This window comes from Eschrichtius robustus, chromosome 3 (assembly GCF_028021215.1).
Source record: "Eschrichtius robustus isolate mEscRob2 chromosome 3, mEscRob2.pri, whole genome shotgun sequence".
In the NCBI taxonomy this organism is placed as follows: Eukaryota; Metazoa; Chordata; class Mammalia; order Artiodactyla; family Eschrichtiidae; genus Eschrichtius; species Eschrichtius robustus.
Window position 1 is genome coordinate 88,864,672 of NC_090826.1, and position 20,530 is coordinate 88,885,201.

General features: G+C 40.2%; 1 protein-coding gene across 3 annotated transcripts in view; it reads left to right on the plus strand.

Moving 5' to 3' along the window:
• The window catches only part of CDC14A (cell division cycle 14A), a 190,807-nt gene that overhangs the window by 105,273 nt on the left and 65,004 nt on the right, over positions 1–20,530 (plus strand). For all 3 annotated transcript variants that reach the window (XM_068538080.1, XM_068538081.1, XM_068538082.1), the window contains 2 exons: positions 6,272–6,359; positions 12,918–13,148. In XM_068538080.1, the coding sequence (XP_068394181.1) occupies positions 6,272–6,359; positions 12,918–13,148 (319 nt within the window). The remainder of the gene's footprint in view (positions 1–6,271; positions 6,360–12,917; positions 13,149–20,530) is intronic.

Consider the following 20,530-nt stretch of genomic DNA (forward strand, 5'->3'; position numbering starts at 1 on the left):
TATTATCACTAAAGGATGCTCTTTTGGGAAAAGAGCACTGCTGTTCTAGAAGGTGATTTCACATTATCTTGGCCACATTGCAATGTAGCCCATCTGGGAACTGTTTGTGAGAAAGTGTTGGTCAATTCTGGATGCTTGGGACTGGGTCTTTCTTGGCCCTTGGGCTGCTTCCATCAAGTCTCCACATAACTCTCAGAGTCTATGTTTTAGAAATTAAGTCTGATTATATCACTCCCCTACTTTAAGTCTTTCATGGGCTCCTCCACCCTGACTGGAAGTGTGGAGGAAATGCAAACTCCTGAATGCAGCCCAAAAAGCCCTTCTGGACACGGGCTTTGCCATCTTCCCCATTTTTGTCCTTTTCCCTTCCCTCCTCATACCCAGATCCATGCAGCAGTGCATCTTCATGCTGTTGTGCCTCAGACATGCTCGTTTCCTCCTCCTCTTCCCTGTGATCCTTTCTCCTCTGCCCACCGTATTTATGTGTTTACATGTCTGAGTCATTTTTAGCTTGATGGGAGCTCTTCTCACACAGCGTGTGTGATGCTCTGTTTACACACCTGTGTCTTCCCTGCACTCTGGGTACTTGAAGTCAGGAATGTGTCTCTCGCATCTTTGTGTCAATAAGTAACCCACTGGCACAGTATACTTGTAGTGGGCAGTCATTAAATGTTTGTAGAATGAAAGAACTAATGAATAAATGAGTCAATAAGTTCTAAAAAAAAGGAGTATAGCACATTTCAAGATATTTTATATAATCTGTTAAAAGTAACTACTTTTCAATGGAAAATGACCAAGACATATTAATTAAGAATCCATTCTGATTTTGTAGTAACATTCCAGGGGGAAAATGTATTGACTATGGTAGACAACTTCTTGAAATGCTGTTTCTTTTTTTTTCATTACCAGCCAATCTATGCAGCAAGAGTGAGTTGTTGTTGTTTTTTTTCCAACCAGTTATTTGCAGCACAGATTGCTAGATATTGTAATCTTCAACCAGGGCTTGCATGTAAGGCCAGTTTAGTTTAATATTACTAAACTGGAGAGACTGTCTCCAGGTTGATTATGTCATCCTTCATTGCAGTTAATAAGTAAATTGTCAAGTGATAAGGTGGTGTAGACTCCCAACATTGCCCTTTTGCATACACATTGAGAGCTAATAAGGTTTGTTAGGCCTCTTATCTCTCAGTGTGTCACCTCAGGTCAACAGCAGGAATAATTGAACATCTAGGGTATGATGTTTCAAGGCTTTGCTTTGGATTAGAATTTGTACAGCAAATTAGAATGTAATGTAACCTGGATTCTGCTTGATTTGCCCTCTACTTGTTCATGAATTATAGAACTGGAAAAATGTGAATTTCTGCCACTGTAATTGTGAATTCCTGCCATAAGACTGGGATCAGGCAAGCTCCAGAATGCAGGTATATGGGCATGTCCTCACACCTGGAGGAACTAGAGAGCTGTGCATCCCATGGTGATTTGACTGTTCAAAGAACTATTAGAAGCATTTCCCTGGAGCTATCCTGTAGTGTTGATTATACCCCTCAAAGGCCACAAGTTTAAGGAAGCAAGATTCAATCCTTCCTGGACCCAGTGTTTCCACATATACTAATACAGTGCACCCATTGCTGGTTCAAAGATTATGTTGGTTAAATCTATAAAATGTTTTGAGGTCTAAGAAATTTCCCATGTTTTTCCCTTCCTCTTTAATTATTGTTTGGTCTCTGTTCCTTCTTTTACCTCCACTTCTTAAGAGAGCAATCTTGACTCTGTTTTCACTCAGTCAGTCAAAGTTATGGTCTGGCCTTTACTCTTGTGACTCAATGGAAACTGTTCTTGCTTAATGCAAGACTTAGCCAAACTGAATTGTTGTGCTTGGTCTTCTTCCTACTTGATTTACTCTGTGGCCGCTCTCTAATTCTAGAAACTCACTTTCCTCCCTAACTTCAAAAGTTCTGTCTCTTACTTTTCTCCTCCTTCCATCTCTGGCCATGTGTCTCAGGATCCCTTGCAAGTCCTTTCTCTTCCCTTGCCCACCCGAAATGTGCTGGTCTCTAGGGCCATGTGATTTCTGGTTAAATACATTCTCCATGAGTGAGGGGACTGTTTCCAAATTTCAACAACCATGTATGTGCTGATGGCCTCAAATCTTCGTGTCTTGAGCACTGGAAAGGTACCTGCACACGTGCACTAGATTCTTGCTCCCTGCGGTTGCATTAGCAGGGGCGTTCACTGGGTGGGGCTGTGAGAGCAGGCCCCTAAATGTTTTCTATGTTTAGAGGCGAAGCAGTCGTCCACCTGGGGCTCCTCTTTCCCTCTACCACACTGTTTCTCTCAAAAGCAAATCTTAAGTAATAATCTAGAGTTTGACTATTATTTAAAGCCAAATGGCAAGGGAACTTAATTTAAACCAAATACCTCAAATATTTACTTTGATTTAAGCTCATAAAGTGCCAATCATGACAGCATATTTGCGTTTACGTAATACAACTATACTATCAACGCTATTTTATTGTTTCAGAAGTAAGGAAATATAAAGAAGGTGCTTTTTAATGAATAAAAAAGACTTTGTCTTTCTGTCTTTATTTTTAAAATAATCTTTGTGCCACCATTAAACCTCTTATGTACTTGTATTATAGCATTTATCAAAGTTTAATGCAACTTTTTCTTTAATGGGTATCTTAGTTCAGGCTGATATAACAAAATATCATAGACTGTGTGGCTTAAACAATAGACATTTATTTCTCACAGTTCTGGAGGCTGGGAAGTCCAAGATCAAGGCACCAGCAGAACTGTTGTCTGGAGATGGCCCTCTTCCTGGTTCATAGATGGCCAAATTCTTCCATGTCCTCCCTGTGGCCTCACAGAGGGAGCTCTCTGGGGGTTTCTTTTATAAGGTCACTAATCCCATTCATAAGGGCTCCATCTTCATGACCTAATCACCTCCCAAAGGGCCCACTTCCTAATACCATCACACTGGGGATTCGGTTTCAACATATGAATTTTGTAGGGGACACAAACATTCAGTCTATAGCAATGGGTACAATGGAGATGGTAATAACACCTACCTCACAAGGTTGCCCTAAAGATGAAATGAGTTGCATGTCATAGAGTAGTGCCTAGCAGACCGTGGTATATCTGTTAGCTGCTATTATTATTAACGTTATTTGTTACTTGTTTTCAGACTCCATAAGGGCACAGAGGGAATGCTTTTTATTATTTTATGTGTGACACCAAGTTGATATATAATAAAGGCTAAGCAAATGTTTTAATGAATGTTGAATTGTGCTTCAAAACTGTTTATCCATGTTGCCTTAGAAAACACATCTGTTGATAAAGGGAACCAATCCAATAATTGTCAACCTGAAGGTCTGTCTTTTCTCTCTTACAGTCTGTTTATCATAGTGGTAAAAAGGCCAAATGTTTTTCAGTGTTTTAACTGAAAAATATCTCTGTGACTATTAGAATAGAGGCATGCCTTACTGGCACAGATTTATTTATTAGAAGTTATAAAAATTCATGTTTTCAAGTCAAATTAGATTTTATTTAATTTTTAATTTTTTTCAGTTTTAATACAGTTTATTTTTACTTTGTAAGGCACTTTGATTTCTTTTTTTTTTCTTCAAATTTTATTTTAAATGCACCAGGAGAGTTAGCTATTCCAAAGAAATCTGGTGAGTCTTATGTAAGCTGAAGGATCTTATAGTAACATGAATATTAACACCTAAATGTATCAGTTTCAAGAATTCACATTTTCATTTTGGGGTTTTCTTGTAGTGAAGAACATCTGCAGTTTCTCTACATAGTACTTGGTAGGTTGTAGGCTTTGGATTGGAAGAGGTAAAATTATTCTCTCACCTCATCTTTGCCTAGACATTTGTTTATAAAATGTGGTAATGTTGGAAAGTACCTTAAGTTCCTGTCTGATCTAGGTTTCTTGGAAGTGTGTGTGTGCACTCGCACTTGTGCACAAACACATTTAATTAGAAAAACCAGCTTGTGTTATCATAAATATTTTATTATTGATAAATACTGACATTTGTATAATCCACTGTGAAAGAAGGCACAGATATTAATTTTGGAAGCTTACCAGTAAGGTTATGTTATATTAGTCAGTTAAAAGCTGTAACTTTCTTATTCATTTTTTTTCAGATTTGGATCTAAGACATAAATCTTTTTGTTTACTCCATCAACCTTATCCAAGTTACTGAATATAACCCAATATTATCTAATGTTTATCTTTTTGAGTAGGCAGATTTGCAAACATATTCTTTTGGTTCTGTGAGTGAGTTCATTGCCTCTCTCCATATGATTGATTATAAAAGGTTACTGTTTAACCAAATGGATGTCTATAACCCAAATAAACAGCCATAGCACAATGTATATATTTATCTAGGCCAACTTTGTGGTCAAGGATACAGGAATAGTGAACATAGAAACCTGTTTTCTTCTACTGTTCATAAATAATTGGTTTTAGCCTTTTCATGATTAGAGTATACCCTTATTTTTGAATTTTTAAATAATGTTTTAAGCTTAAGAATTACTTGAGATGGATATTGGGCCATTAATTTGAGACTGCCTTATTTAAACAAGAAAATGTTTAATTATCATAAAGAGTTGCATGTTAAATTCTTTATTCAAATTGTTCTAAATAGATAGCTATGCTTGAGATTTAATTTGGCATGTGTAATCATAGCACTCAGCATCTCTAAGATTTTATTTAGGGCATTATGGAGATTTTATGTTTATTATGACTAGATTAATGCAATTCAGACATTTACAAGGTGTCATGTAGAGTTTCATTTATAACTTTTTATAACTGGGAAGAAACATCTGCATTTTAAACATGAAAATTATACAGCCAAGTTATGATTTTTGTGGAAATCAAATCTAATGGGTAGTATAAGTAATTAAAGTAGAGTCTCCAGATTTCCTTGGTGGGATTACTCCAATTTATTTTAACAAATACTTATGAACTCTTACAGCAGAGTGCAGACTCTGTATGTGACACAGATTCCTACCATTGAGGTCTGTGCCATGTAGTGGAGCAGAGAGCCTTTTCTGTGGATAACCTTGGCCCAGCAAAGAGAACTGCCTTCCTTCCCTGCCTGGGGAGGTATCTATGCAGTGCTATAGAGGGGGGGGGAGACTTGGAGACTAAAAGCTGTGCCTGGTGGTGGAGGATGGGAGTAGGATTGGTGTTGGGGGTGGGTTAAAGAATGCTTATGGGAAGAAGAGATACATATATTTTGTGATGCATTGCACAGCTGTGTCCCAATAGCCTGCAAAGTTTGGGTCCCCTCAGCCCTGCCTCAGTGTTCCCTGGGTTCAGAGGCACACCAGGAAGGGAAGGAAATGAAGGAGGTAATGGAGAAGTGGGAGGATGCTTGGCCCCTTGCCTGGTCTTCAGGCCTTTTCTGAGGATCCTGGAGTGTTTGGACCAGAGGCTGACAGCTGGTGATCAAAGTCAGCCCACAGATGTGTTTTATTTGCTTTCCTAGTATTAAAAAACTTAATTTAAAACAGTCAACATTTCAAATATAGAGAGATTTTACATGAACATCCAATTGGAAGATCAGCTATATTCAATCAAGCTTTCCTGTGGTCAATTGGCCAGAGCTGAGGAGCATTTGCCTTTATTTATGTCTCTTGCCTGACCCTTGTAGCTGTTTGGCTTGCAGCTCCTGCAGGAGGCTGTGGCAGTCTCCAGTTTGTGGTACACCCTGAGGGTTTGATGAGCCTCTGTCCCTCACTCCTGTCTTCTGTTTCCCCGTCTAAAAATCAGCAGCGACAACAGATAGAAACCTGTAAAAACAAACAAAAAATGGAGGTGTGTTCATCATGACCCTGATATCTATAGACTTTTTCATTGTTTAAAGTATGTTTACCATGTTCATGGAAAGTGCTTATATTTTCTGTCTTCTCTTATTTCCCATTATTTCTTGCTGGGGCAAGCAATGTTTGTTTCATTTCATTTCATTGCAGAGTGGCCAAGAAACAAAATTATTTTTAGCAAAGTACCTCCACTTTGAATAAAGTTTTCTAAACTTTTCTTATAGTCTAGATAAAAATTTTTCGAAGCGGATTGAATTCACAACCATTTTGAGAATCAGATGCATGTTTTTATTTTAAGCTATATTATTTTGTCTTCATGTATGTCCAACTAGTCTAGTACTAATAGAGTGAAAAACAGTTATATTTGTAAGGGTTTCCTAAATTGTATAAGAATTATAAAATATTTTTCTTCTCTTTTCTCACAAAATTCTCCCAGCGAGTTGAAAATGGTGACTTCAACTGGATTGTTCCAGGAAAATTTTTAGCATTTAGTGGACCACATCCAAAAAGCAAAATTGAAAATGGTAGGTTTTTATTTACTTTACCCTCCAAAAATTTATTTCAGTTCATCTTCTTGAGTTCTTAATTTCCTCAGATAATCCTTTCTATTGGTAATATTCTCCAAAGAATATTTATTAATTAAAAAAATTGAACAGTATTTCAATTGTTCAATTACTAATTGAACAGTAATTAGTGTGTTAAATATTAGAGTTTACTAAGTGGAACTATAATCACTGTTTTAAAACTATCAAATTTTTAGGTTGCCATAAATAGAGTGTTCACTTTACCTTGACCCAATTATCAAAGAAGAATCTGAGAAACCAACTGGTCAAAACAATAAGCAGATTGCTGAATTCTATCAGTGGTTCTCAGATTTATTTGGTGGTGGTGGCGTGCTACACCTCAAGGTATTCTTTGGTAACACCATGTTGAATAATGACGATGATGGTGACAATAGGTGTCATTTATTAAGTGCTAGTTACTAGCTAATCACAGCATTATCTCATTTAGTGCACACACAACTCTATGAGATGTAGGAACTGTTATCTCTATTTCACAGAGGAGGAAACTGAGGCATATGAGTAGGAAATTTGCCCAAGTTCACAAAGTAATATGCAGAACTGGTGATACTCTAGCCAAGAGCGGGGCTCCTAAACATTGCCACTACACTGATCTGTTTAGTTCCATCATGGCAACTAGGAACAACTTTCTAGCTGACAATAATTAAATTACTTACTTGCAGTATATGTAGAGCCAGGGGCATACATATTCAGGAAAAAAAAGCAAGACAAAAAAATAAGCCTCTTGAATGAAACATGATAGGCTATGTGTGTTTTCCCATTAACATATATTTTTTACTGAAATATTTTTTTTAACCTCACATTCCCAGAAGACAAGTAATGATAGGCACCAAAGGTTTAAGAATAGTTTATGGGAGAAGTACATAAAATTAAAAAATATCACCCATGAACATAATAGTTCCTTTTTTGCTCCCTCTCTAGTCTTAGAGCTGGAACACTAGTCCTTGGAGGAACATAATTTGAAACCCTTAGTCTAGATTTATAGGTTTATTCTTCTTTCATAACCATCATCATCATCATAAGTATTTATTCTAAAATCTAGTTTCATCGTATATGGTTATTCATGCATTTAGATTTGATAATTTTTTTGAGTTTCCACACATGTGCTTATCATTTTATACCTATGACATATCTCACAGGGAACTCTGCTTAAATCATGGGAATTGAATCATCCCCTCTGGGGATGGGTAATCCAGGTCTACAGAGTTACCCTAACAAATAGGATGTCTCTGTACTGAAGCCATAATTAGATCTTCTCATTTACACATTTGCTCATGAATCCGGTTTGCTCCAGACATTGATTGATTAACCTGTTATGTTGGTTTGTTAGGAATAACTTGTTAAGTGCCTGAGGAAACTGCTTTCCACCGTTGGTCTTTCAAGACAGGATTGATTAAACCTCCCTTTAGCCTTCTGTGCAAAATGATCTGACTCAGACCCAGAAAACCTTAGTAGGTGTATGGTTTCAGTAGTGGCTTTGTTGTTGGGTGTTCATTTGGTGAAACTGAAAGAATTTTGCCATATAGGATTCACTTTTTAAATGAAATTTTCTTAAAGAGAAGATGAGGGGTGTAATTTTAAAAACCCATTTAAAATATTTTTATAGAGGTAACGCATGATTTTTTTTTTTTAAAAGAAGAAAATGCAGATGAACTCATAAAAACAGCATTAAAGTGACCTATAATTCTACCCACGTTTTCTAGGTTTACTAGTTGGTGGTGGGATTATTGGGGATTTAAATTTTCTTTCCATCTGCTTCTCTGTATTTTTTATTTGCAGATATTTTTTTTCTCTCTTAAAGAATACACACACACACACACAGACTTATAAAAATATTCCTTTTTTTTTACCAGCATGGAGTCATAACATGATTACTGTCTTATAGCAGCTTTTTTTCACTTAATATATCACATACTCCTTTCCATGGCAATAAATGTAGATCTTCATTATAATTTTCCATGACTGCATTCAATGACTGTGCCATAATTTTACTAATCAATCATTTAAATTTTGAATGAGATCTAAGTTGTTCAGTTTTTCACTTTTTAAAAACTACAGTGGTTGGCATACATGTGCATACATCTTTTTTGCAGCCCTGGTTTCTTTTCTAAATTCTTGGAAGTAGAATCACAAGATAAAAGGATGTATTTTGTGTGTCAATTCTTAATTGTCAAAAGTCTTAAAAAGATTATTTTTGGCCCTATATTACAATATAGGGAAATAATTATCCACCATTTGCTTATATGCTGGGAGTGGTGCTAATAAGCCTTTTGTGCACACTTCATCTATTTAATAATCAGAAACACCCCCGGAACAGGTGGTAGTTATTTTGTGGAAGAGAAGATGGAGACTTGGTAACCTAACTTGCCCAGGTTGACATAGCCAGAAAGTGGCAGTGTGTGGATTCAAACACAGGTCTCTTTGATTCCAAATTCTGTGTTCTTTTTTATTTTACTACAGAGAAAGAACATGTTCACTACAGAACTTTAAGCAATCTAGATAAAAAGTCACCTGTAATTATATAATCTAGAAATAACCACTGTTAAGATATCGTTCTCTCTATATCTTTTTTTTCTATGCATATACTGTGCCCTCTCACATTGAGAAAAAAAGGTGTGAAAGTGCTGCTTACCTAATACTTGCCAGTTTTTATGTCTAGAATAATTTCATTTAAGGCTGTTGTTGGTAAAATATTGATATTTTACTGGAATCCCCATTTTAAGATCTGATATTCACTAGAAGTGTCATATTTTTTTGTAAAGGGGTTTAACTCTGTAAATTCTTTTTGAACTTAAGAAATTTTTTTTTTTTTTTTGGTTGAGAAACCCCTGTATTTTCTGAGGTGGCTGAAAGTCATTTTAGGGGTCTGTTAGTAGAAAAAGGCAGATTTTTAAGGAGTTAGCACTGAAATAGCTGTTGCTAGGATGTAGCAAAAGGAAGCCCTAAAATCTTGGGGTCTGGCAGAATGCATTATAGCAGTCTTAAGTGTGTGTTGTCAACAGAGACCAACTAGGAGTTCCTTTCAGCCATCTTTGTTCACATTGTTTTGACAGGGGGGGGACAAGAGGAGCCCTACCCCTTTTTTGGTTAAACAAGCTTGACTTGAGAAATGAATAATATAGCAGTAGAACAAATTGGATTTCAAATTTTCCAAAAACACCCCCAAACTCTTAGGTGGCAATGTCCTCATCTCTACTTCAGAAAGAAAGAAAGAAAAAGGAAAGAAAGAACAGGGAAAGACAGCTCAAGACAGGGAATCCAAACAATTTGAAGCGTCAGCCTGCTCATTTAATGAGAGAAGCTTGGTGTGAAGAGCCTGGGCTGGTTGAAGTCTGGCTCTGCCCCTAACTGGCTGTGTGAGCTTCGTGAGTTCCTCAACTTCTCTCATCATCAAACGGGGAAATAGGATGCACATTGCAGGCATTTGGTGAAGATTAGGGATATTTTAGGAAGTGAGTGCCTTGCACAGTGTCGGGCACATTAATAGGTGCTTATTAGGTAGCAGATATTCTGATTACATTTTTATCATTAATGAACCTGATAAACATATTTTATTGCTTTCCACGTTTGCCTGCCTATTTTGCAGTTTTTACTTTTAATAATGAATGGGTGGACTAGTCATTTGACTCTGCTGTTCTTCAGTTTCCTTTAAATGAGGGTCTGGGAAGAGATGAGTTTTACAATCTCTCTTTGCTTTGAAATTGTTTGGTCAGCGCCAGGGCTCTGCCTGTGCTTTACTGATGCCAGGGCACCATCTAGTGGCCAGATGGAGTAAGGATCGGATGAAAGCTCGGTCAGCTCCGTGCACATTGCTAAAACCAGTCCTCCGTCAGAAGCATCCAAATACATCGAAAACACAGTTGTTCAGAGGTCAGAAGATATTGTCATTGTTGGTTATAACTCATTTGAAACGCTTTTGAGGATTTTTAAGAAACTTCCTCACAAATCTAGGAAGTGCAGCCCCTAATGTTCACGTAATGTCCCGTTTTTTGGAGATCTAACAAATAGAATTGAGTTGGATTTTACCTTAAATCATCCCCAGCACCAGCCCTAGAATCTGACTGTCAGGGTTCAGATGCTGCCTCTGTCTCTTCCCAGCAGTGTGTGCATGGGCCAGTTCACTTTCCCAGGCATCAGTGACTGATAATTGTAAGGTTTAATGAGATGATATACATGAAACACTTAGCTTAGTGCCTGGCACATAGTAAGAGCTCAATAAATGTTAGGTGCTATGATTACCATTACTGTTATTATTTCAGTGCCCTATTACCATATTTGGATAACTGTTCAGTGTTCTTTTCTCAAAAGATATATGCAGTTTCTCTTGATAGTAGATTTAGGTATATTATCTGTAATGCCATTTACTCATGATGGGAATTCATATATGAAAAGAGAAGTTCTTACAGCCTTGGTGGAGGAGGGAAGGGACAGACACCAAAAGAACCATTAGCGTGCTTCATGACAGGTGCCATCACAGAGGTGCCAGTGATCACTAGGAACCCAGGGTTAGAAGCGCCTGTCAGTCTGTCACACCATGTCCCATCCCATGTGTTCCTAAGCCCTCTCCTTCCCATTCCTTACATGATAGAAAAGCTCTTGTTTCCTTATGCCAACCACAGTTCTTTTTCCCTTTAGGCTGGAAAATGATTTGAGCAAACAAACCAACTAGGAAAACAGATTTGATTTTTTTCCAAGTGGAAAGGATCTGTTTTCTCTAAATGTGTATAAGTCACTGTTTCTACACAGAGGATTGTAAGTAAGCTCTGTCTTACCTGTTTGCTCAAAAGCAGCCTGGCTTGTGAAAATCATGTATCTGGGCTGTGGATTAGTTAGGCCTGCCTGCCAATTCTGCGTTCATCCCTTGTGCGACCTTGGCTAAGGGTGCCAGTTAGGGCTCTTGGTTGCACGCAGCAGATATTGGAATTATGCTGGGGAGCTCACAGTCTCCAAGCGAAGGCTGGAAAATGAGGCTTAGAAAATGAACAGAATCTAAGGGAGGTCATGTATCAGCAGGATCCAGGCAGGAATGGAAACCACTTTATTTCAGACAGAGGGAATGCAATATAAGGAATTTGTTAGAGAGAAGGCTAAAAAGTAAAAGGACAACTCTGAAAAAAACCAGCATATTAAGGAAGAAATAGTTATTGCCTTTAAGGCAACGAGGGACAGAAAGGAACACGTGAGGTTAGCAGGACCTGGGACCTTGGCAGGTGCTGGGAGCTCCGAAGAGCTGCTGCTTGCATTTGGAGCCTGAAGAGTGGGGACCCTGAGGCTGGGCTGCAGGCTGGTGCCGGGAGTGCCAAACTAAGCTGGGAGTTCCTCTCTTCTGCTGCTGAAGTCATGCTGGCAGGAAAACAGAAGACACCCCTTCTCCCTCCTCTGGCCTCCAGTTGCTCCGGCAGTACTTTAGTGCCTCCCACTTTTCAGACGGACAGGAGCCCAGTGGGAAAGGTAGCTTGGGAAATGTTATATGTACACCCCAGCCCCGGCATATGAGTTGGCTTGCAACTGAGAGAAAATAGGAAATGACCAGCCTATGCAAGCTTCGAGGCAGCAGGAAATACAGCCACAGTGCAGAAACTGCTGGGTCACTTTGCTGGCTCCTGCTGCCCGCCCCACTTGGAGCCCACCATCATGAACGAGCTCTGAGTGAGATCCCCTCACCTGGTAGGCCCTGAATGGGTTACAGATGTGGTAATCAACGGGCTGAGAAATTAGTCCTTTTAAACCCTGGGGCCACTAGGCAAGGCTTGCAGTGGCCAAAGCCCCCAGGGGTCACCTTGGTTGATTGGCCAAGTCGAGGTCATGTGTCTGTAACCCAGCTGACTGCAGCTCCACGTGATGCTGGACCCACTCACAGTAGAACGGGGGTTAGAGCCCGACCACTTGTTCTCCTCAAAAAAGAAAATGTCTACAAAAATGATCCCTCAACCTCTTTTAGTTTCTTAACTGTTCCATGGGGTTTACTATTTTTATCTCAATAGGTTGTTTTGAGAATTATTAAAAGAAATTTATGCAGTTGTGACTTGTACATGGTAGGTGCTTAATTATCAGTCTCTCTTGTGGGGGGCTGCACTGTAGATTAAAACTGTACACCTGGCAAAAAGGCTGCCGTTCAAAAGTATTTGTCAAGAGGAGTAAAAAGGACAGAGTCCTTCCAGGCCTACTGTACGCATCTGAGGGCCTCAGGAATGCCTTTGTTTTGGCTTGGGAGGAGTGAGCTCCCAGGATTTGAAGCCTAAAGCTTGAGGTTTTGAACGTTCACGAGCTATTTCCAATACTCAGAAAAGGTTGTTTTTTTTTTTCCCCTCCTATGGTGTTTTTCTCAGTTTTTCAGACTGCTGCTTTTAGGAACGTGCTTCGACCTTACTCTCTCCTGAAATGCGCTTTCCTCCTAAGCTCTGTTGAGATTGATCATCTTTATTGTGAAGGGTTTTCGTGTTCCTGGGTTACGAAAGACGAAATGCGTGCCTTTTGCTTACAGCCCCTGCTTTCCTTTAGGTTATCCTCTTCACGCCCCCGAAGCCTACTTTCCTTATTTCAAAAAGCATAACGTGACTGCAATCGTGAGGCTGAACAAAAAGATTTACGAGGCGAAGCGCTTCACCGATGCCGGCTTCGAGCACTACGACCTCTTCTTCATCGATGGCAGCACACCCAGCGACAACATCGTGCGAAGGTTCCTGAATATCTGCGAGAACACGGAGGGGGCGATCGCGGTTCACTGCAAAGGTGCGAGCGAGGAGGCCGCGGTGGGCACTGGGTTTCTGAGAGGGGGTGAGCCAAAAGACAGCAAAACATGTAAAACAAAGCCAGTTATAGGCTTAGGAAACAAATGAGTTGTTTTTAGTTTGAGAAAACTGGAACACAAACCCATTTAAACGACCCAAGCGAAAGGATCGCTTGGATGTGGACAGTCGGTGGTGTGCGGCTTTCCAGACGAGGCAGTTGTTCTGGCCTTACGTTCCCAAGTTCACAATCGCTGACACCAGGTGCCACGAGGAGGGGAAATCGCAGCAGCACCGTCGGTAGGCTGGCACAGTTGTCAGGAGGCAAGGGTTGTTTGTTCCCCTTTCTCCTTCTCTTCCATGATTGCCCATCCTTTTTCCATCCTCCTCCACCCATCTGATATTTAATGCTCCCATTTCGTGACCCAGCTATCTGGAGCCCCACTTCGCACCCCCCTACCCCTTCCTCTCCCCTATTAGCCTTTTGCATCGTGGAACAGAGTGTCTTACCTGCCGATTGCACGGGGCGGCAGCATACCTAACCCTAACCCTGACCTTAACCCTAGGGGCGGCAGCATACCTAACCCTAACCCTGACCCTAACCCTAGGGGGCGGCAGCATACCTAACCTTAACCCTGACCCTAACCCAAACCCTGACCCTAAACCTAGGGGCGGCAGCATACCTAACCCTAACCCTGACCCTAAACCTAGGGGGCGGCAGCATACCTAACCTTAACCCTGACCCTAGCCCTAGGGGCGGCAGCATACCCGGCTGGCTCATCGCTAGCTTCCTTGCCACAGGCCTGTTACTGCCTCTTCGAAAGACTGAAAGACTTATGTAAATGCATCTGTGGTCTCCAGGAGTGCATACTTTGGAACAGGAGTCGCCAGATTTAGCAAATAAAAATACAAGATGCCCAGTTAAATTTGAATTTTAGATAAACAGTGAGTACTTTTTTACCATGTCTCAAATAGTGCACCAAACATATATTCTGTATTTTACCTGGCAACCTTGCGTCAGCTACTCAGGAAACATGAAATACCATTTGCTCTAAGCCTAGTTGTTATAGACTCTGAGGAGGCTCGCATTGTAGATTTTCCAGCACGGTGGAAGGTATTTTACTGGGGTCTTTGGTTTCAGTGAGGAGAAATCACTTTGGCCACCAGGGGTGGAGCCTCTAGTTCCTCACATGCAGCTTTTCATACCGCCACTGGGTGGTGCTGTTCTCCGGTGTTGCGTCTGAGAACCGGTTTCTGTCGCGTTTTATGCTAATTGCCTGGTAGGTGTTAGGGATTGTACTGTTCTTTTCATGTGCCTAGTGCTGCTGTAACTGACTTACTCAGACGAGATGGCTTTGGTTCTAACAGAAATTAAAATACCATTTTGTAGCCCCTTGTTTCTATGTTTAAGATTTGAGTAGGTGGAGGTACTTTGCTGAACATGTGAGCAGTAACTGGAAGCTGCATTTTGAGGGAGCCCCGGCGAGGGAAACGAGCCGCACGTGGCCCCTGGTTCAGCGGAGGGCGCCTCAGTCAAGCTTCGTCCACGTTGGCAGAGCCCCCTCCCGCCCCTCCGCGTTTCTCAGCAGGACGGGGCCCCGACTTGCTGGACTTCCTGTCTCGGGGGTGCGGGGGGCGTGGGTCTGTTAGAAAGGACTGCTGCTTTCGGTTCTGCCCAGGTCACTGTGGGGTGGCGGTGCTCTGGCTTGACCCCGAGTGATCCATATGCGCCCTGGCTTTGCCTCTCCATCCCATTTTGTTAAAGATTGGCCAGACCCAAGGAAAAGCCTGCATTTCTCATGCAGTCGGCCCTCCGTGGTATCCGGGGGTCCCGCATCCGCCAAAGTGACTATAAGGGACTTGAGCATCCCTGGATTTTGGAATCCGCTGGGTTCCCGGAACCAATCCCTCGCGCATACCAAGAGACCATTGTATTTCAGCTGTCAGTGGAACTTGAAAGCTAATGGGAATATGGCAGCTGCTAACGTTTAGTAGGAGCTATTCATATGCTCTGTTTCAAAGCTTATTTTTGTGTCATAAAAATCAGTATTTTTCCTGGGATTAATTTGGCCTTATTTCCTAATCAGTTAGTTTTATGGTTACCAAGGCATATAGTTTCTCTGCCTGTCATTGTCTTGGATTGACAAATTCAGGGGAGGAGAAATGCAAAGCTTTCCTTGAAACTCAGCATCTCTCTTGATATTATTCCTCACCTAACAAACATTGGGAAAATGAACCGCTCTGGTGTTAAACATTCTTGTTACAGGTATTCTCTTTATTATATCCTTGACCTGTGAATGTTGACCTTGTAAAGAATATGTCAAGAAATACATATATTTTATGTTGCAGAGGTTTTGATATTTTAATCAGAACCTTTAGCATCGAAGTCAGTTCTTTTATAGGAAGGTCACATTTACAGGTGGTGACATCTTTTTGAGAGTGTTATTTCATTTGCTTCCACTTGTACACACATGTAGGATTCTTTCATAAGGATTACACTTTTGATTTAATTACAGCTGTATTGCTTTAAATAGCGTGCTTAGCTACTATAGGCCTGTTAATTATTTCGACATCTGCCCTAATTAAGTCAGCTTAGTTTCCTGGAAATTAAAGCAGCAGGGAGCATTTTAATTGAACTATAAGGAGGAGGGAGAGAGACCCTTATCCAATGTCAAATGAACTTTGGTAGCTGCTGAGAAAATGACTATTTCATGCCTCAACGTAAAGTACTAAAAACAGAGACAAACTGGAAACTAATTTTCTGGGAATGTGTGAAATCTTACAATGATTCAATATCTGCAGTTTGCCTTCTGGTTGATAAAAGGAATGGCTATGATTTCGTGAAATTTTCCAGCACAAATAATCATTAAACAACGACAACATTGTGATGTTCCAGTATGTGATGTTTGATGTTCTGTAGGAGTTTCAGAAAACGCCTGGAACTGTAAGGCAATCAGTGCTTAACTTGGTATAAATAGAAGACGTTTCAAAGTCTTCTCTTGCTGTGCCAGGGAGCCCTTTAATTATGAATGCTTTAAAAAATTTGTTAAAGTTTTTATAGAAACTTAGTGAACTGTTCCTATTCTGTTGAATTGTGGTAAGAGCTCCTAACTATTGAGTGCTAAGTAGGTTCTTTTTATAGATCTAAATTATAGACTCTTTTTAAAAGGGGGAAGCAACTTTAGTTTTAGAGAAAGTTGAAAAATTTCTGCACCACCTTTTTTTCTTGGTTGTGAGTGTGTGTGATGAGGAGCCCAAACAAGGGAACGGGCAGCCTCCTGCACAGGGAGGGGTTCAGGGAGAGATAGTGTTGTCTCCGTAGAGAAGGCCATTTTCTCCCCAGACAGAGACCCAAACTGGTAACTTGAGGGAGGACACTGGAAACCAACTGGGCTTCCTGAGTCAGGCTGTCCAGCTGTGTTGTATCAACATGATTACCTGTAGTCTTGTCAGATGTCTGAGGACTTAACAACTCTGCAGAAACAGAAAATATTTGCTCTGGGCACAAACATGAAGGCAAATAACTCATATTAAAGGAAGAGAGTCCTACTGAGACCATGATTAAGCTTCACTCTTTTCTAAAGAATGTCGATGTTTTATCTGGGGTAAAATGTACTTCAGATGAAAACAGGACACACACACACACACACACACACACACCCCTCATCTAATAAAATAGTGTAAATATAATTTTTAAAAAGGAAGAGTGAATGGGAAGGGAATGCCAGGCATCCATAAACATGAGCTTGATTGTAATTTCATTTACATTTTTGATATGTGTTCTCAACCTCAGGTGATACTGCCCTCCAGGGGGAAAAAATTGTTTTTGGGTGGTAAAAAACATTTTCTTTTTCTGTATAAAGTGCAGATTTATACACGGCACATAAAGAAATATGTGGTCTGTCTGTGACAGTAAAATTTCATGGGGGACAGTTAGGAAAAAAGTGCCTGGAGAGGCTCTTGGTTGGGGGGGGAGGACAATAATGAAGAAAAGGTTGAGAAACACTGACTTAGAGACGTGCGTTTTTAAAATTTTCACATTCATGAAACTAGGATGGATCTTAAAATTGATCGCATACCATAGTTTAATTTTTTCGTAGTGGAACTTAAATAATGGTGTGTGTTACACCATTAGATGACATGGTATCTTAGATTTGCTGAAAAATTGTGCATTTCCAAGTACTGAGGAAATTAGAGAAGATTCTGTTTACTATTTGACTAGAAAAAGCTGACAAAAGGCCCCCTCCTTTTGAGGGAAGGGGGAGATTCCGAAACATATAAAAAACGAAGCCACCAGCATTTTCCTATGTCCTTTTCCAACTAAATGTTTTCATGGATGACATTGTACCAATTTTCCAGGCTAGAAATATCCGTTGCCTTTAGCTTTCTCTGTGACCCAATCAAAATGTCTTTCTAATTCAGCTCTTCGTTATTACCACTGTCTCCCCTGTCCATGCCTGTCAGCCAGCCTTGCTCCTGCCCCAGCCTTCCAGCTCCGCTCTCTGGCTCCCGTCTCTGTCCTTTCCAATCCAGAGGTATGCTGCTGCCTCATCCAGCTGCTTTTATCATGTCACATTCTTTGCCCCCAAATACATGACAGCTTTATTTTGCCCTTTACATTGATTAAAGGCAAAATCGGATTTTTGCATGATACCAATTGTATGTTTATTAGTTGTTGATAATATCATGAACTTCATAATACTTTTTAAATGAGTTGAATTTCGTTCATCAGAGGCTCATCTGCATGTCTGAGGAGTAATAACACGTATATGCAGGAGATGTGCCCTGATCAGTGCTCAGAGAACTTTGCATCTGGATTTGGGGATTCCCAAATAACTCAGCAGTCTGTGGTGCCTTTGGCCCACAATTGATAACCTACTTCCCCTAAGTACAGGTTCCTCCACTTAAATCAGAGGTGCCCTTTAATCTGGCTCCTCCACACCCATCTGCCCTTATTTTCCACTCAGCACACACTAACACATTCTCCGGACCAGCCAGGCTTTCCATCACTGGACCCTTTGCTGAAAATGTTCCGCAACCTTCCTATTCTTTAGAGTCTGTTGAAGTCCTTGTCATCAATGACACATTCTTTGTGTGTCACAACTCACACAGTCCCTTTCTTTGAGAGCCCAGTTTCAGTTTAAACCTAATTTCTTTGCTTCTTGGTCAATATTCTTGTGTCTACAACTTCTTTGATAACGTATCGTGGTCAAAATTATATCCTCTACTTGCTTATCTCCTTATCCTCTGAGCAAAGCCCTGTCCTGGGTAGCTTGTAGACAGCAAATAAACATTGGACTAGCTGAATCAAAGGATTAAAAACAAAGAGCCACTTTGTCGTTCTATAAGAAAAAGAGTTTACGATAGGAAGAGATTAAGTAGTGGAAAAATAACTCAGCACGGTGCCTTGCTCATGGGTGGTACTTAAATAAAAGTTTATAGTACTGAATTTAATTCCAAGAAGCCGGATATGGAAAGATTTAGAAAATGCTTGTAAATAAGCATTAGTGGCTCAGTACTGTATATCTCATGAGGGCAGGCATCCTGCTTGTCTTCATGTTTCTGGCCCCAGTGTCTGTCACAGTGCCGCATGCTCAGCCGGTCTTAGTATCTGTAGAATGGAGCGACTGAATGGATGAGCCGAGAGTGGAAAGAACTCTGGGACAATCACAGGACCCCTGGGGATTTTAGTCCTGAATTCCATATTCACTTGTTATGCTAAAGTGAGTGAACTGGTTAGTATCTTTGGGCTTCAGTTCTGGTGTGTGAACAACAATCACCATATATGAAGACCCTACAGCTTGATCAAATTTTTGAATATTTTGTGAAAGGAGAAAGCCAGTGTAGATTAAAAAAAATTGTCTAAAATGTAAAATCCTATCACTTTTTTAAAATAAATCTTTATTGCAGTATAATTGCTTCACAATACTGTGTTAGTTTCTGTTGTACAACAAAGTGAATCAGCCATATGCATACACATGTCCCCATATCCCCACCCTCTTGAGCCTCCCTCCCATCCTCCTTATCCCACCCCTCTAGGTCATCGCAAAGCACCGAGCTGATCTCTCTGTGCTATGCAGCTGCTTCCCACTAGCTATCTATTTTACATTTGGTAGTGTATATATGTCCATGCCACTCTCTCACTTCGTCCCAGCTTACCCTTCCCCCTCCCTGTGTCCTCAAGTCCATTCTCTACGTCTGTGTCTTTATTCCTGTCCTGCCCCTAGGTTCTTCAGAAACATTTTTTTTTTTTTTTAGATTCCATATATATGCGTTAGCATACGGTATTTGTTTTTCTCTTTCTGACTTACTTCACTCTGTATGACAGACTCTAGGTCCATCCACCTCACTGCAAATAACTCAATTTCGTTTTTTTTTACGGCTGAGAAATAGTCCATTGTATATATGTGCCACATCTTCTTTATCCATTCATCTGTCGATGGACACTTAGGTTGCTTCCATGTCCTGGCTATTGTAAATAGTGCTGCAATGAACATTGTGGTACATGACTCTTTTTGAGTTATGGTTTTCTCAGGGTATATGCCCAGTAGTGGGATTGCTGGGTCATATGGTAGTTCTATTTTTAGTTTTTTAAGGAACCTGCATACCGTTTTCCATAGTGGTTGTATCAATTTACATTCCCACCAACAGTGCAGGAGGGTTCCCTTTTCACCACACCCTTTCCAGCATTTATTGTTTCTAGATTTTTTGATAATGGCCATTCTGATTGGTGTGAGGTGATACCTCATTGTAGTTTTGGTTTGCATTTCTCTAATAATTAGTGATGTTGAGCATCTTTTCATGTGCCTCTTGGCCATCTGTTTATCTTCCTTGGTGAAATGTCTGTTTAGGTCATCTGCCCATTTTTTAACTGGATTGTTTGTTTCTTTGATAATGAGCTCCATGAGCTGTTTGTATATTTTGGAGATTAATCCTTTGTTGTTTCATTTGCAAATATCTCCCATTCTGGGGGATGTCTTTTTGTCTTGTTTATGGTTTCCTTTGCTGTGCAAAAGCTTTTAAGTTTAATTAAGTCCCATTTGTTTATTTTTGTTTTTATTTCCATTACTCTGGGAGGTGGGTCAAAAAAGATCTTCCTGTGGTTTATGTCAAAGAGTGTTTTTCCTATGTTTTCCTCTAAGAGTTTTGTAGTGTCTGGTCTTACATTTAAGTCTTTAATCCATTTGGAGTTTATTTTTGTGTATGATGTTAGGGAGTGTTCTAATTTCATTCTTTTACATGTAGCTGTCCAGTTTTCCCAGCGCAACTTATTGAAGAGGATGTCTTTTCTCCATTGTGTGTTCTTGCCTCCTTTGTCATAAATTAGGTGCCCATATGTGCATGGGTTTACCTCTGGGCATTCTATCCTGTACTATTGATCTATAT